General features: G+C 49.2%; 1 protein-coding gene across 2 annotated transcripts in view; it reads left to right on the top strand.

Moving 5' to 3' along the window:
* The window catches only part of SMARCC1 (SWI/SNF related, matrix associated, actin dependent regulator of chromatin subfamily c member 1), a 169,172-nt gene extending 160,437 nt beyond the window's left edge, over positions 1–8,735 (top strand). For both annotated transcript variants that reach the window (XM_054016816.1, XM_054016814.1), the window contains 2 exons: positions 4,791–4,967; positions 6,634–8,735. In XM_054016816.1, coding sequence (XP_053872791.1) covers positions 4,791–4,967; positions 6,634–6,722 — 266 coding nt within the window. In that variant the 3' untranslated portion in view covers positions 6,723–8,735. The remainder of the gene's footprint in view (positions 1–4,790; positions 4,968–6,633) is intronic.
* Positions 8,736–18,292: the final 9,557 nt, after the last annotated feature.

Here is an 18,292-nt window from a genome sequence, read left to right as displayed (position 1 = left end):
TCCAGTTTGTCCACATCTTTCTTGAAGTGTGGTGCCCAGAACTGGACAATACTCCAACTGAGGCCTTATCAGTACTAAGTAGAGTAGATGAATTACTTCTCATGTCTTGCTTACAACATTCCTGCTAATGCATCCCAGAACGATGTTGGGTTTTTTTGCAACAGTATTACATTGTTGGCTCATATTTAATTTGTGATCCACTCTAACCCCCAGATCCTTTTCTGCAGTACTCCTTCCTAGGCAGTCATTTCTCATTTTGTATTTGTGCAATTGATTGTTCCTTCCTAAGTGGAGTACTTTGCATTTGTCCTTATTGAATTTCATCCTCTTTACTTCAGACCATTGCTCCAGTTTGTCCAGATCATTTTGAATTCTAATCCTGTCTTCCAAATGGAAGAGAGGAGTGTAAATTTGGCTGCAGAATGCTTTGAAGGCAATATCATGGTTAAAAGTTTACTTCCTTGGGTGGTTCAGGTTAATGGCCTGTGCTCCTGTCTAGATTGCTAAATAGAATAGGATTTTTCTTGTCTAAATTCTGTATTACTCTGATTCGCCTCAGAATTCTAATAGCTTGATACCAGCCAGATAAGCTCTCACATCTCCTGCAGTTCTGGGGAAAATCCTGACTCATGATGCTGACCAACTGACCTCAGCTTATCTTGTGCCCTCATGTTTTCAAATTGGCTTTGCTGCAAGGCTGATCTGCATTTTCACATGTGACAGTTAGTAGCTGAGGGATAGGGAGAAAGTACAGTGGTGCTCTTCTATGCTGTGATGCCCATAGACTCCTTGCAAAAGGAATAAGAGGCAGTTGCTTCCCATCTTCCGGCCATATTCACCTGTTCGAAGCCACAAGTTGAAATTTCCCAGAGGCTGAACACCAACACACAATGACCCCTAGCAGAAGGAATTTCTGAGGGGGTTAATCTGCACTCTTCAGCTTTTGGTGTTTGTATAGAGAGGATCTGGAAAAGCAGGTAGGTTCTTCATGGTGAAAGAATGGTGGGTGTTCTCATTCTGGAGCCCCCTGCCACCACATAGGACCTGTACTTATCCTAGACATTTTGATTTACTTCTAATGCTACGGGGTTACCATGACTGTAAACCTCAGCCCCAGGCTGGTTATAGCTTTCTCTCACACTACCTACTGTGCCCTTGTTGCCTGTTCTTCACCGCTGAGAGCGACTTGGACCAAAACAGACGTATATGCCTGTTTAAATCCTCTGTTATCTGACTGGGGGAACTCTTTTCGTTGCTCTTGCTGTCTGCTTGCTGCAAGGGGAAGGGAACAAGCCAAGCTAGGAAACTTCTGGCTGAACTTGTTTGAGGGGAATCTGATTCCAGATAACTGCAGCTGTAAATGGTGTGCATTGTACTTGCCCACAGAGTGCATGCCTATGAAGGACCGCACCACATGTGTACTGGGGTTTGGAAAGCTTCAATGAATCCTGTGGCAAGTGTCTTCAGGAAATCTTCCACCTTCTGTTTGCTCTTTAGATCCTTGACTGGAGAAGCAAGGATTCATTGCGATGGTCTTCCACGTACGCCTGTTCACAGTCACCAGAGTGGAAACTATTTTGCTGATGGGGAGCTGAAGGGGGAGGAGAGGATTCTCCAATCCAGACAGCTTTTCTGGTCGGTTGCTGCTGCTCTTTCATTTGTGACAATGGAAATGTCACAGACTTGCATTACAGGCCACTGACCAGAGGCTGTGCTCAATGTGTGCATGGATAGATTTAGACATTTCTCTCCTCTTTGTGTAAATGTCTCCTCCCCCCCCCCCTCCCCAAAAAAAAACTTTTTTTTTAAATCTGTTTGCTGCAGTTATGAGGGAAATTGGCATATGATTGGACAGTTACAGGTTTTTATTGAGTTGAAGGGTTATTAGAGCAGTTGGTCATTACGGTATTACGTTAACTTAATCCTCTTTTCTTCAAGGACTTCTGTGCATTCCCACTAATGGGCTTCAGTACCTCTGGCGCTGAGCTGTGGAAAGTGTGTAGGAAAGCTGGGTGTGCTGGGGTGGTGTTAGGAGCACTCTCACCCAAAGAGGAGGTAATTGGCTTGAGATAAGGAAGCACAGTCCCCATCCACCTTAGTTCCATTGCCACAAGCTAATGGATCTACCTCTCCTGTATGCAAAGCTAGCTAGCCTTCTTTCTTAAAATAGATTTGTGACCGTTGGCCTCCAGTTACCCTGAGACCATGTCTGGTCTTGAACCATGTAAGGGGTCAAAGGATACGTAACCTGTTCAGCCATCTTTCCTGAGACAAATGCACACATTCGGTGCCTTATGTCCCTGAGAGAAATGCATGTAGTTTCCCAGTGAACAATCCACCATGCTTATACTCCTTGGGCAAGGAAGGACAGACTGCAAATGTATTTGGCTTCAATGAGCCTCCAACCGGGCTGTCCTGATACTCCTGCAAGAGGTTTGAGGTCTTCTATCATGTGACCTGAAACACACCTAAGCACTTCTGCCTCCTTTAATGTTGGGCTGAAGGTCCACCTCCCTGAGCCCAATACCTACAGTGTCTGAGCTTCCCATCTGGCACCACAATCTGCACTGATACCACAGTGATATTGGTTCTACTATCTGCACCAAAGACACCTTTGGTGCCATTAGAATCAATGCCAGTGAACGCTGTAAACGAAATGCACACTTCCAGATCTCTGCGTGACCTCTGCTCCATGGCCCTAGAAGAGAAAGCATTCCTACTTGTGGAGGGAGTCAAAGGAGAAAAAGTGGCATCATTGTCATTCTCGACCAGTGACCCATGTTTTCTGACATCGGCTTTCACACACACCTCTCCTTAGCTGGAGGCTTCGTGGCTGAGTTTTGTAGATCCATCCCTGGTGTCTGTGGACCACCTCCCTCTGTTGAGTATTTCCACTCTCATTTGGGGACTCCAGTCAAATCTGTTGTCTGTGCCTTTGCTGCTTGACTCTGCAGCAGTATTCACCACCAGTTTCAATCAGGATCCTTCTACAGGAACTCGAGTTCTCCTTGGAACCGCCTGTGCAAATTCTGCTGTTCCAGAAAACCCAGTTGGCTTCCTTCATCTAAGACTCCGTTGGCATGGAAAGACGTTCTGCAGAGCCCTCTTCAGTTACTCACGTGGCCCTACGTTCAATCCCAGCACTTCACTATCGGCTGCTCTGGTATTAACACTGACAACCTGCTGGTATTGGAGGCACCTGCACCATGTAGAAAGTTGTCCTGGCACCAAACCTCCCCCAGTGCTGTTGTCTTCAAGAATGCCTGTGTTCCAGTCCGTGCAGATACCATCGGCCCAACCTGCTCAGGAAGAGTGGCAGGTATATGATTGGCAGGAAGATCCCTCAGATGAAATCAACCATGGCATGTTGCCTGGCTTGGGGAGCAGGGTTGGGGCATGGGGGCTTGCCCCACTCCGCCTGCCTGGCACTCCTGCCAGGGAGCGGTGTCAGGGTGCAGGGGCTCCCATTTTTCTGGCACCCCTCCCCTTCCTGCCCCCCATTGGCCAGGTTCAGAACAGCCCAAACAATACTGTAGGTGAGAGTATGTGTAATTTATTTGGAGTTGGCTCCTCTGGGCTATTAGACTTGCAAATGGGTCCAGTTGCCTGAAAAGCTACAGTGATGCTGTCCGTGGTGCTGAATTTCTTTATAATTCCATATTACATTATACATTTCTTAAGAATAATGTTTGAAGGATGCTAAATGAGTAATAGATCCTAATAAAACTGTTAGTTCATTTAAGCATCTCATCCAGTAACTGAACTTCAGCAGGCATTACAGACATATGTATCTTTGTACCTAGTTACTGACTTTCAGTCCTAAATACAGACCTGTGAATTTCCCTAGCTTTTAAATTCCATCATGGTCTTAATGCTGTTTTATATATGTGCTTGGTTGTTTAAGAAGGTGGGTGTGGGGCTATGTTTAAGAGCTTCTATAATCAGACCATGTATTTTACATAATTACTTGGGGTCTGGGATGGAAGGGATCTTTTAAAATAATCCTTACTTACATTTGTAAATAGCTACAATCCATGGCTAGTGGCTGCTTCCCGAACTAAAGTACTGCAGCTACAAAATGTGCGTTCACTGAATCCTGCAGAAGTAAATGTAATGGATTATGGACCCCTCTCTCTTCAACTGGGGTTTTAAAATCCAGTCAGTGAGTTGTACGTGTTTTGACATTGAAAATTCTAAGTTTTTCTTGATGCTCCTGAAACTTAACCCACAAAGGAGGGCTGCACTCACAGAGGTGTTTCTAAGAAACCTTCCTTGTACTGAAATCAAAATGTGTTTTACATTGTGCAGGTATTTCCGGTATCATTTATAGCTGCATGACTGCAGCTCTGCTATTCAGTTAATCCATTAGTCCTTGTCCCTGCCCTTGTTACTGAGCGCTTTGCTATTTTGAAGCCTCGTTCTCCCTGTGCAGTTGGTAATGCATCTTCACGAAGGCCGCTAAAAATCACCTGTTTACCCAGATTCCATCCTGTTCTAGAGGCAACTGTGAATAAACTCCTCCTCCAGTTGCCTGTTGTGTTACACGGTTTTAGCGACATCAAGATCTCACGGCAGTTCCTCCTGAAAGGAGTGTGTTATTCAGTGGTGAGAAGCTTGTCCTTTGGGATGATCGCAGATGGCATTTGGAGTGGAAGCAGAGAGTTGAATCTGAGCACTCAAGAGTGCTTTCTCTTCCTGCTTAGAGAACAATTAGGCCACATTTTTCCTCTTCTGTTCACTTCTGTGTTTTAACTGAGTTTCATGGCAGTCTCTCTTTAATGTCCCTGCAGGACAGATGCCAGGGCCAGGTTCAATGATACCTGGGCAGGCCATGCCAGGCCGGATGATGCCATCTGTGTCAGCCAACATCCACCCAGCCAGCGGTGGCCCTCCCCCATCTGGCATGCCACCAATGTCAGGAAACGTAATTGGACCTCGTGTTCCCCTAGCAGCTCCAAATGGCATGTGTAAGTGAGATTTCAGAATTCGCTCTGGCTGAATGTACCAACTGTTTGTTTTCCATTGCTTGTCTCCTTATTACTGGAAAAGTGATTGTAGCTTAAACCCTTTTTGTGAGTGCTGTGGGAACCATCAGATTTGTGTTTTTAGCAGCCAAAAATCTCTGTCAGAGGGGTGTTGGAAGATTTAAGTCTCTCTCTCTCTCATTCAGAGCACCATAGCATGTGTTACTGCCCCTTTGTGATTAACTTGTAAAGGTGGTGAGGCATTGTGGTCACCATGAAAACCAGTCACAGCTTAATCCAAAAGAACACACAGGCGTGGGTTCAAGACATAACTGTGACTAAATCACTAATTAGTAGTGACCACAGTATAATGCAGTGCAGTAGCATCGTACCAAAAACTAGCACTGTGAATTTCATCTTCAGAAAAGGGGAAGATTTAAAATAAGAGGAAGCTGGTTAGAAGGAAACTAAAGACATATGGGCCAGATCCTCCACTGGTGTAAATCCAGATGGCTTGGTTGGTTGATGGAACACTGGCTTGCGCCAGCCAAAGAACCCAAAAGCCTTTAGACTTTGCATAGAGGTTACTTAAACAGCTGCAAGAGACACAGAAGTTACGATGATACCTGTGCAGTGCTCCTAAAATGTCAACCCTTTATGAGCAGTCAGTATACGGTGGTACCTGAACTATTGCCATTACCTGTTAGCAAAGATATGCATCAAATGCTGCTGTCTCAGATAGGGGTGTGAGGGAAATGCTGACTCTTTAATGGTAACTGCTGTAAACAGAAGTGTCTCGTTCTAGTGCTACTTTTGCCTGGATTTGTCTCTTTTCCCCTTCTGATGCTGTTTCTTTTTTGTTTTCCTTCTCCCGTATTACTGGAACTCCGCCATTGACAGTGTCCTCTCTCTGCTGAATTGACTTCCCCGTTCTCTTCTTCCTCACCCTGATTCCTGACTTTCTCCCTCTCCTGAACAACCCCGGCTTATTCCATTAGCATCTGTTTCCCTGTGCTCTGATCACTGTGCCTGAAACCCGGCCTTTGTACCTACCCTCATTCTTCTCTCCCCACTGTGCCACATCTTCCGATGTCTGCCTGTGTTGGCACCTATATATACTTCTTGAATCTGTACGTGCAGAGGTCTGCTTGTAAAGTGTATTGTTACATCTGTTTTAAACAGACAAGAGGCTTGAGCTAATGCTCTTGTGCACAGGACTGAGAGATGGGAACAGTGAAGTGCTAAACCCAGGTCTGACATTAACTCCCTACATAATCTCAGCAAGCTGCTAAACCTGTCTGCCTCAGTCACCCACTCTGTACAAGTAGGGATAGCCCTTCCCTACCTCGCTAGAGGAATGTGAGTTTGTACTGTGCTTTGAGGATGAAAAGCACAGCACAAATTCAAAGTGTTCATCCTAGAATGTGGCGATGAAAACGCCCTAGAGGGTCATGGCCATGTCCAGGAGCCAGTGCAGTTCACCGCAGTGCCCAGACTAGTGTGAAATAATTCCAGTTCCAGGCCCTCCTCCATTTCCCTTTGGAAGCCATGGGTCATTGCTGTACGTAGATGGATTTTGTAAGGAAATAGCTCAGTTTCTTATGCATCATTTAAACCTCTTGATTAACTGGTTCTGGTGCTCACGTGCTTCTCTCCACTGTGTTTGCAGATCCCCCTCCGTCGCAGCAGCCGCCACCACCCGCTGATGGGGTGACTCCACCTACCGCGGGAGCAGCACCGGCCCCAGCAGCTCCCTAACTCATCCAGCAACAACCAACGTCTAGATCTGATCCCTAGAACCAAGATAGTGGCGACCAAAAATGGATTTCCTCAGTTTCCTTCTGTTTCTTTCGGGGGGGGTTGGTCTTCTGTCAGCCTGCCCGCCCCTCGTCCCCTCTCACCGACTTCACAGTCTGGCATTATTTGGCTGTACTCCTTTGGGGAGCACTTACGCTGAACGCATTGAGCAGTGGTCATCTTACCTTCCTGTTGCTGGCAGGACGTCCTTCTCACATTTGCCTGTTTACCCTATGGAACGAGTGCTCTGCGCTGGTTTTCCTTTATCCTCCTGCTTCTGCTGCTTAATCTTTGGATTCGCGTTAGAGACAGGGAGGGGCTTTTGGGTTTGAGGCATAACTGGATATTAGGATGTAGTAGGTGGTGTTTCCATCCATAGTCTCTGAGGTGTAATCTAGGCAAGGCATCAAGAGGACATAGAGCAAACCAGTGGCTTGAGCACATCGGGGAGAGTGAGGGAGGAGTTCTCCTTCCACTGCCTTGGAGCGGAAGCTTCGTTAATTCTGACCGTATTCATTACAGGTAGATAATCATTAAGGGCAATAGCTGAGCCCCAAGGCTGCCTTGCTAACTTATTAAAGAAAATATTGATCCGATGTGAATAGAGCTAGGAGTGAATCAGTTAGAATCAAACCACTCTGAGCTTTATTGCTCCAGTTTATATTTTATTTTGTGTTTAATTGGAAGGAGGGGAAGTTTGTAGTTGAATCCTCTTCCTTCTGGGTAGTTCGGTACAGTAGCCAACTGAGGAATAAAACAAATTTTAGTCCCTCTCTTTTTGGAGCATATACTTTTTTCTTTTAAAATTGAACTTAAAAAAAAAATAGTAGATAGCAATGAAGTGCTAGTGTATGGGATTGGGTTGGGATGGCTGGGGGTGTGAACTCCAGAACTACCTCTTGCAGACAGCCGGGGTGGGCAGAATTCAGCGAACGTGGTACTTTTTCTTTCTGGACTGGGATTGGAGGTGGGAGAACCCTCGCTCCTCTGTTCACACTTCACCCTCCACTTGCTGAGCTTTATCATTCCATTCTTTGTAGGGCAGAGGGGGAACAGGTTTGGCAGTTGACTCCAAGCACTCTCCATGATTCAGGGCGATTGAGAAGGCCAACACAATGCCACTAATATGGACTGAGTTTGTACTGCCAAATGCTGTTCCTTGCCCTCATCATTAGTGACTGCATGGTTCACATCCTCTGTGTGATTCAGATCCTCTCCTTCCAGAGCGAGCTTTCTGACAAGCGTCCTCACCAACGCACTTAGGATCATTCAGGGGTGGATCTCCGTAATCAGGAGTGTAAGATGGGCTGTTTGTTTTAAAGCTTGACCACAGCTATTTCACTAGCGGGGGGTAGAGGATCTGAAACCCACAGAGCTATTTCATAAAGTAAAACAAATACAGATTTGCCTTGACGAGCACTCAAGTGCTTGATGCCTCAAAATGTTAATAGTTGAACTTTCCAGACCCTGAGAATTTGCGTACATATGTGAAGTAACCATTTTTGGGCTGTCTGCACATCAACTCCATGCTCATACAATTGTACTTGCCCTTGTTACTTCCAGTGTATAGGAATAACACTTTCCCATTGTCAAGCTCTAAGAATCTGCAGTGCCTAGCAAAGAACGGTCAGGGCCTCCCCTCCCCCAACCTTTCATAAAAGAAATCCATTCCACCTGTTACCTTTCCCTCCAGGGTCTTTGGAGCGAGCATGGAATTCTGGTTCAGGCCATAGTCCAGTTTAGAATAACCTCAGGTTGTTTTTAGTGTGATCAATTTCAAATTTAAAGGATCCAGATGGAGACTATTTTTTACTGTATTAGTGATGATCCTACAAAGTACCTGAATTCTTAACGCTGTTGTGTTTCTGTATAAATACACGTGGCGACTTTTTCATCTGATCCTCTGTATAGGGCCGGTTTTATTCCTGCAATACAGCCACCCAATTTTGTGAAATAAAAAAACATGTTTTTTGTACAAAACTGTTTTGCAAATCTGTGGGGAGTTGAAGTAAATTCTCATGCACAATATTCTGAGATGTGGATCTGCTGAAACCCATTTTAATTGGGTATCAAATTGTTTTCAGATAATGCATTGGCTACAGCTAAGTATATACAAGTCTAAGCTTGTTACCCAGTTGAGATGGGGGACATCAAAGTCATTCAAATAAGAGGGAGGGCCCTTTCCAATGTAACTGATTTATTTCTGTGTATTAATGAGTATTTTACATACCCAGGCGTCAGATAATCAACATTTAATGGAAGTGGTGAAATCAAGCCACACACCATGATAGATTAGACAGAGCAAGCCTGGGTCTGATAGGCAGGATTTCCAAGTTCTTTCACTGACCTACTATGTGAACTTGGCCAAGTCACACTTCTCCCAATTCCAGAGTGGATCTGAAGGTCATTTCCTTCTCTTTGAACTGTTTCACTTTAATGTACCAATTTTGTCCCTCCTTCCAGAGTTTTATGGTTGCCAAGAAGGATCATCTTGTGGTTAAGTTGTAGGACTGGGGATCATATATGGTTTCTCCTCCTTACTTTGCCACGTTAGGAAGAGAACTCAGGGACCTGAGTCAAGTCACTTAACTAGTTTCTTTTTCTGGAAAATAAGGCTCATACCTGCCTCACTGTTATCCTGAGTCTTAATGTACTTTGTTATTATATAACATCCACAGTGCGCCAGGCACTCGGAGATCCTGTGATAGAAGGTGCTATAGAAGTGAAAAGACGCTCAATTACTACAATGATGGAGTGCAGTAAAATATGTAGGAAGATTGGTTAAAGAGAAGCTGGCCTCATCCAAACTCCACTAAAGTCAGTGGGAGCCATCACAGGATCAGACCTCTGATGCTGATGGTACCACCATGTTTATAGCCTTTTGTGATACTTCGGAGCTTGCCACTTCTAATCTGTTACAGCTTGTAAAATGGAAGGGGATTTGAATGCAAGAGACATTGAACTGACTGGGAATGCTTAGAGTGAATACATAAGGGAGGACATGAGATGTACACAATAATGGTTGGTACAGAGACCATAAATTGACTCCTTTTTACCACCTCGTAAAACAAAAACCATTAAACTGAAAGACGCCTCATTTAAAATAACTATAAAACCTTTTACACAAAGCACAATTAGCCTGTGGAACTCCCTGCCACAAGAAGTCATTGAGACCAAGAGCTCATTAGGCTAAATTAAAATCTCCATAGTTGGGATAGAAACCAATTCAGTGCCTAAAGGAGTTGGGAAGAAACTTCCCCTACTGGCAGGTTCCACCACCATGGGTATTTTCCACCTTCCCCTGAAGCATCTGGTACTGGTCAGGGACTGGATACTGAACTAGATGGGCCCACTGCTCTGATCTAGTCTGGCAAGTCTAGGATGACCAGATAGTAAGTGTGAAAAATCGGGGCAGGAGGTGGGGGGTAATGGGTGCATATACACCTCTACCCCGATATAACGCTGTCCTTGGGAGCCAAAAAAGCTTACTACGTTATAGGTGAAACCGCATTATATCGAACTTGCTTTGATCCACCGGAGTGCGCAGCCCCACACCCCCCGGAGCACCGCTTTACCGCATTATATCCGAATTCGTGTTCTATCGGGTCACGTATCGGGATAGAGGTGTATAAGAAAAAGCCCCAAAAATCGGGAGTGTCCCTATAAAATCGGGACATCTGATCACCCTAGGCAAGTCCTGTGTTCTTAACTTGCCACAGCGGTTTCTCTGCTGTCCTGCTTTTAGGGGCTGAGCAATAGATGAGTGAAGTTTGCTTATAAAGCTGTTTTACTGGAATAGTGAGGTTCGTCCTTCCTTCCCCCAATCCCTGCCCATTGGAAACCGCTTCAAAAGGGGTTGGTGGGGCATTAGCAATGCTGGATACTCAGTTCCTTTAAACTCCCTGCTGCTGATTTAAGTTTGTGACAAGTGTAACGTGGGCTCCTCTCCCTTCCAAGTTGGAGCAACCCTAAGATGCGGGGCATCAAAGCTCATCCAGTGGACTAATAAATACCCTTGAATTTAAATATCACATTACTGCACTACAAACAACGCACTGTTGAGCAAAATGGAGATCCGGGGCCATTCTCTCTGATCTGGGATTCAGAGTGAGCTGTGAATGGCTTGGCTATTCCAAATCCAGTCCCTGCCCGGCTTTCTAGGAACAGTGTCATTCATTGTCTGTGCCGTCTCCCTCCCAGCTGTGTGTGCAGCATGCATAGAAATTTCCCTTTCAGGGAGACCCCTGGGGGTCACAGTTCAGGGAGCCTTTTCAAAGGCTCTGTGAATCCTCGCTGCCAGCGGGATGTTGAATAGGGGATCTCCCTGTCGCCTGGGCAATCCATTCACTGAGAGGTCATTTCAGCATCTCTCCTGGGAAATGTTTAGATAATTGAGTTGCTGATTTTTGCAAAGCTCCTGTGGTTCCTCTCAAAATGGAGGCAGTGTGCACTGGACACTAGGGCCTTATGTGTGCTAGTGACAAAATTGTGCTAACTGCTGCGTTCCTGAATCACCTTTGACCCTAGCAGGATTCTAGTCCTGTTCCCCAGGTCAGGATAGACGAGCCAGGTGTGGCCATGCCTATGCTGTGCATTGCACCAGCTCGAACACTCAGGACACTACTGTATTGCCATGGAAAGTGGAATTGCCTAGTGGATCGAGCACTGTGCTGTCATTCAGGAGACCTGAGTTCTATGCCCATCTCTGCCACTGACCTGCTGGGTGACCTTGGGCAAGTCATTTCATTCCTCTACCTCAGTTTCCCATCTGTAAAATGGGGATGATAATACCGACCCTCTATGTACAGCACTTTGAGATCGAGGGATGAAAAGTGCTGTGTAAGAACTATAGTATATAACACTATTATAAGGTTGGCCTTGCCCAACTTTGTAAGAATGATGGTAAAGAATCATGCTGCAACTCGTGTCTGTAGTGCGGAAGGATGGTCTTGGAGTTGCAGGCCAAGGCTAGGAATCAGGAGACCTTGGTGTACTCTCAGCCTGCCAGTTTATAGAATGGCACAAGTGTCTCGTGTCATGGAGTCACAGGATGTGGTCTATGCCCCAGCCTGTAACCAGTCTATTGGGAGTGACCCCATTAATCTGCTATGCCCCAAAGACAACCACAGGTTCAAGGGGCTGGCACATGGCTTACAAGATTCCAAGACTGGGCCTTCACCCCCAGTGATTCCTCTCCCTCTTTCTCTCTCCATGGTTCACTGCAGCGAATCCAGCCCAGCCAGTCTTGCGGGAGGCTTGTACTGTCTTCCTTCAGGGCGCAACATGCTCAGGGAATACTTGCAGCAACACAGGCAGCCTTTCCAAACAAGGAAACCATTTATTAAGCATCTGGCTACCAAATCTGAAAGTCTTTAGGTTAGCAAAGAAAGGCAGAAGTTAACCCTAGTCCATCCTAATCAAACCAGTGCCAGGATGAGCCAACCAAGCTGTGATGGACTTCATTTCTGGCTCCCTCTCTTGTCCCTTTCCCTCCCCCAGATGAGAGCTCTTAAACCCCTGTCCCCACCCAAAGGACAGCTATTCTCGTCACCTGACATCTTTTCCTCTTTGTTCTCCAGCCCAATTCACATGTCCCGCCTGCCAGGGTTTCCTGCTGTTAGGTGTGGATTTTTCAGGTCTTGGGGCATCTTTGTCTTGCCGGGAGGCTCCTCTGTTGCTTTGGGTCAGTTTTTTCAGCCTGTTCATTAATGGCCCAGACAGCTAGGTGACACATTCCCACCTATGTCTCTTGTTCTTCCCTGAGAGCAGACTTAATCCTTCTCCCCCACCGTGCCCCCCAATAGCCAGGCCCAGTGTAGAAGGAAACTGAGGCATGCATAGGCACCATAAATCTAGTACAAAAAATTCCCACTTCATCACAGCATGGGAAGCAGGTTGAGGGGCTTGTGCTGGCTTTAGAATGGCATTAAGTGCTTGGAAATCCTTAAATGAAAGACGCTTTTTAGAGCAAAGGATGTGAGTAAAACATCTAAAGCATGTTTTACACTGTGTTTTCGCTTCCCATGAATCTATTGATCTTTTCTCTTAGCAGCCGCCACCACTTTAGGGACATATTTTTGTAACGCTCCCAATGCATCCAGGCTGAATAGTTCAGCCCTGGGACTGCACGTCCACTGGTGTACGTGAGCAGTGAGTGACTCACGAGGGGGCACTCTTCTGTCTGACTGTGCAACCCGTACCCCAGCATATGGTACTCGATAGCATTGCACAGCTGGAGGTGCCATCATTTGGATGAAACATAAAGCCAAGGTCCTGGCCACTTGAAGTCATTAAAGGTTCTGTGACAGTTTTTGTATGAGTTAAGGGCTTTTACCAGTCTGTGGGTCAGATACCATCATAGAATATCAGGGTTGAAAGAGACCTCAGGAGGTCATCTAGTCCAACCCCCTGCTCAAAGCAGGACCAATCCCCAGTCAATTATCCCAGCTAGGGCTTTACATTACATTCTGCCTACCTAAGCGTCCCCTGCAGTTTCAATTAGATACAGATTCTATTCACTCCTTGCCCTGAGCTGTTAAACATCTGCCATGTTCCACCTTAGATATGGCTGCGTTTCAGCAGCAAAGGGACTTGTGTGCACAATCGCATCTCTAAAGTGTATCCTTGGCCAGAAAAGGGGGAGGGATAGCTCAGTGGTTGAACATTGGCTTGCTAAACCTAGGGTTGTGAGTTCAATCCTTGAGGGGGCCACTTAGGGATCTGGGGCAAAATCAGTACTTGGTCCTGCTAGTGAAGGCAGGGGGCTGGACTCTATGACCTTTCAAGGTCCCTTCCAGTTCTAGGAGATAGGTATATCTCCATATATTATATTATAAAAGGCACTGATGAAATGTAAGCATTATTTGATGACACCTCATCTTAATAACACTGAAAATGTTAATCGAATTCCCTCTGGTGGTGGTGGTGGCTCACTCTCTGCATTTTGCTCATCTTGGCCAAAGAAACCAGACTGCTCACTCCAATTTACGTTGGTTTAATCAGCTTCACTGTGCGGGTGGTTAGGCACTAGCCTGATACTGTGGTTTGGTTTTCAGCAATGTAGGGAAATGTGTACATAGGATCAATTGCTTTATTGGCATTCAGTTCAAGCAAACCCAAAGTGGACTGCTTCTACCACCAGAGAACTCTAGGTAGGGTGTAGCTACAGTGGAAGGAACCGGAGGAAGAACAGTTACTATCTCAGTGCTGCCGGGAATTCGCCGAGCTTCTGGAGAGCTGTGAATATGGCAGATTGCTCGGGAAATGAGTCATGGGGGAAGCCAGTGGGGCCGACAGTCAAGAGTTGGATTTACTGAGCTAGGCAGGTAGGGACTCATCCAGCAGGCTCAGGGACTCTGGGTGGCAGACTGCCATCTTGTGGACCCTGCCGGTATCTAATAGGAAATAGGCTAGAGCAGTGGTGGGCAAACTTTTTGGCCTGAGGGCCACATCAGGTTTCCAAAATTGTATGGAGTGCCGGTTAGGGGAGGCTGTGCCTCCCCAAACAGCTAGGCATGGCATGGCCCAGCCCCTGCCCCCTATCCAACCTCCCCTGCTTCTCGCCCCCTGACAGGCCCCCGGACTCCTGCCCCATCCAACCCCTGCTGTTCCCTGTCCCCTGACTGCCCCTGGAACCGCATCCAATCCCCCTCTCCTTCCTGACTGCTCCCACCAGACCCCTGCCCCCATTCAATGCCCCCGTTCCCTGCCCTCTGACCGCCCTGACCCCTATTCACACCCCCGCCCCCTGGCTACCACCCCAAACTCCCCTGCCCTCTATCCAACCCCATCTGCTCCCTGCCCCCTTACCGTGCCGCCCGGCTGGAGCCAGCCACACCACCCCCATTTCCATTTGCTGCCCCTGGGCCATACCAGGGCTGGGCTCAGGGCTAGGTCAGTGGGGCGGATGGGGGAAAGCAAAGGGCTGGGGGTGGGGATGGAGCCCACCTGGCCCATGTCCCTATGGTGACGACAGGCCCTCCGAGAGGAGGCAGCCACCAGGGATGGATGGTGGGGCGAGTGAGAGTGGACAACACAGCTGCCACAGCTAGAGGAAGGAGCTAGGATGTGGCCAACCCCTCCCCTCCTTTACTGAGGGCTCTTGTTGGAATCGAGCTGGGTTGGGGGGGGGGGGGGAGAACGACTCTTTGGCGCTCTGTCCCTTTAAGAAGAGGCAAAGTCGCATGCTATGGGGATGGGCACTAATATAAACCCATAGGTAGGAAGGAGTGTGGGATCAAGGCTCCCTAGCGGCTCTGCAAGAGGCAGTAGGGTGAGGGAGGGGAAGACACAGGATGGGTGGGAGGTCCCCAGGAGAAACCAGGGAGCTGGGAAGAGACAGAGTCTGAGATCCCTGGGACAGAGGAATAGAGATGAGTCAATGCATCAGACGCCGGAAAAGATGGGATTTCTCCTCCCCCCTCCCCCCGCTACACCTCAACAGGCCCACTGGGCAAAAAGTGAGGGGAGCTGCTTTGTGGGAAAAGCTCAGAGCGGGTTAGAGGCTGATGCTGCTGGTTTGGGATGCAGGGCGCCTGGGATGATGTTTCATGCAGGCGCTGATCGTTAAACGTGCTCGTTAATAATAGAAGAGATTCCGCTCTGGACTCGTCGCCTGGTTCCCCCGGGACCTCGCCTGGAAGTGGGGCTGTCTGGATCACGCGCTGTCTCGTCGCTCTGCAGCGAGCCGGGTTCTGCTGGAGCCCCCGTGGGCAGGCTGGATGATGGAGGGAGTGGTGGGAGCGCAGGGTATGTACCTGGGAAGCCCTGAGTTCTGATCCTGGTACTGACTCAGCCTTAGGGTCCCCAGCTCTGACTGCAGGCTGCGCTTCCCACCCTCCCAGTGTGGTAGTGACGGCGGGTAGCAAAGGACTTTGAACCACGGTTAGGCCACTGGTGAGTGGTGACCACGGGTTCATCCCACTGGTTCCTTGCTCTCCCCCTGCTGACCCGTGTCTTGAAGTGCAGCTGCCGGGTCTTTGGGCGAGGCTCCCCAGGCTGTTTAAGGGCCTAACGCCTGTGTATAGGCACTGCTGGGATTCACAAAGCTCCCGCAGGGGGGCTGCCAAACGCTGCAGGCGCCTGACCTCGCTCGGCACCTATGTTTTTGCAGTGAAAGTTCCCAAGAGCCTATGTTCCTGCTTCTGAATCTGTGCGCTTCTGGGTCTGGGACCCTCTCTCACTGTCTGTCCGTACAGCCCCTAACACCACTGGGCCCCTAACTGTAACAGAGGCGCTACTGTAATATACAACATTAATCGCACTGACAATGAGCGTGGGAACCGCTGAGTGCTGTTGTATTTCAGCACGACTCAAAGCTCAGCGGGTGCTTCAGAACAGGCTGCAGGGGACTCCCGGGCCATACCCCAAATAGCTGCCCACCCAGATGCCAGACAGCATCTGCTGCATGGGAGGATGGCACTTGTTGTGCTACTTTGGTTCTCAGGATATTTTTATCCAGACCCTAAAAACAAGGGAGGGAAAGAGACGCCAATGAAACTCTTGGCTGGCGGCTTGTGTAGGGTTGCCACCTGGCTGGGTTCGGGCTTCTGTGTCTGGTTGTGATGTAGGGTTGCCAGGTCCCCTTTTCAACCGGACGTTCTGGTAGAAAACCAGGCACCCGGCAACCCTAAATGGCACCCGACCCAAAAGCCCAAATACCGTGGGGCAGGAGGCGGCGCTGGGCCATTAACCCGCAGCAACCCCTGCTCAGCCGGGGCCCTTCCTATTGCATCCAGGCTCCTTGAGACGATCCAGCGAGTGACCTGGTGTGGGGAGAGAGGAGCGAGTGACATGGGCACGGTCTTGGGGGGGGAGAGGCAGAGCAGGGGGTGGGGCCTTGGGGGTCCAGTTACCAGCAATTAGAAAGGTGGCAAGCCTAGCTCGTGGGCCTTGTGGGAGAGGCTGGTGCGTGGTGCTGTCCTGTGGGTGAGCGTTCCCTGCATGGCTCCTCTGTGGCCCCTCGCTCCTGTCCTGCAGCGTCCCCACGGCAGTGTTTATTCCCTATACGGTGGTAGTGCTGGGATCCAGGACGCGTGGTGCTGCACAGCCGCGTAGTGAGAGGAGAATCCCACCGCTGCCCACCTTCCTCTGGAGCAGCTGGCACTGGCTGCTCTTGGACGAAGACACTGGATTAGCCGGACTGCGAGTCTGACCCAGTCCCAAAGAGCTTACAATCTCCAAAGGGGGGGAAGGGAAGGCAAGGCTCACCCCCCCTCCCTCCATGGTATGACCAGACACCTCCAAGATGGAGAGCGGGAGTGGCTGCGTCTCACGGCGATGGTGAGGGCAGTACGGGGTGGGCTGGAAGTGGGCTCTGCACTGAATCATGCCATGATTCTTTCCCAGGCAGCCAGCGGCTGTGGCGCTCCAGCCTCTCTACCCACCCCCAGGCACGGCAGCAAGCCTGAGGCCTGGCCGAGCTGCCTCTCGGTTGGTCCCCTTGGAAACGGCTCCGAGACGTGCCCGGGAGTCTGGGAGCGCATTCATCCCGCCGAGGCGGAAGCGCCGGGAATGTTAAGCAGGTGCAGCCCATTCAATCTCCTTGTGAAAACCGGCATCAAAGCAGACAGAGCCGGGCTTGTTTGCAGCGAGTGCAGTGTGACAGGAGCCCCCTGGGGGAGTTCAGAGCCCCAGCAGGGGTGACGTGTCCTTGTTCATGGCCACGGGGCTCTCGGAGGAATGGGGCTGGCTCAGTGCCTCTGTCGAGCTAGAACTGGGGTGAGCATGGGGCTGAAGGTATCCCCAGGAGATGGCTTTTGGGGGCCCAGTGTCCTGCACCTCTAGAGTTCCGTTCCCGTCAGATTAACCCCAACACCCTTGAATTCTCTGCTACCCCATGGGAAATGCACCAGTGCAACATGGGGCACCAAGGCTGCCCGTGCCTGGCATGGATCAAAAACGTAGGGTCTCAGGCCTCACTGCGCTCAGGAAAACAACGCTGTCCAAGCAGAAGGGAGGGACGGCGGCTTTCAAGGGGTTGGCAATGGGAGCTGGCGCTTCCCACCTCCAGGAGCTAGGCTCAAACCCAGCCCAGCTTGGTGGAGACCGAAAGGGGCTGGAGTCCTCTGTGACTCTGTGCTGGCCCATGTGAAATGAGCGTGATGGGTCTCAGCCTGGCTACCAGTGCCCAGCTGTCCCCCGCAGGAAACCACCATCACAACTGGCGCTAACTGGGCCCCTTGGTCGTGGCCACAGGTCAAGGACTGAAAGGCTGCGGAAACCAAACTCATCCCTTGAAAGGATCCCACCTGGGCAAGGTGAAGGCATGGGCGGGGACGGGGAGTTTGCCCTGCAGCCGGCCATGCCACGCTTGTTCTGTGGCCGGGTAACTTCCCTCTCTACTCCATCACCGCCGCTCCAATCGGGGAGAGGTGGACACATGCAAGGGACGTTTATAGGGGAGCTGACAAGCTTTTTGAACCCGTGGTTTAGGAGGCCGAGTCAGTATCCGGGTAGTAGCAGTGCGTTCTCTTCTGAACACGATGGGACAGTGCAGTGCCCTGTCCAAATGCCAACTGAGGAAATTGCCT

Source organism: Malaclemys terrapin, chromosome 2 (assembly GCF_027887155.1).
Source record: "Malaclemys terrapin pileata isolate rMalTer1 chromosome 2, rMalTer1.hap1, whole genome shotgun sequence".
Classification (NCBI taxonomy): Eukaryota; Metazoa; Chordata; order Testudines; family Emydidae; genus Malaclemys; species Malaclemys terrapin.
This window is presented reverse-complemented; position numbering and strand designations above follow the sequence as displayed.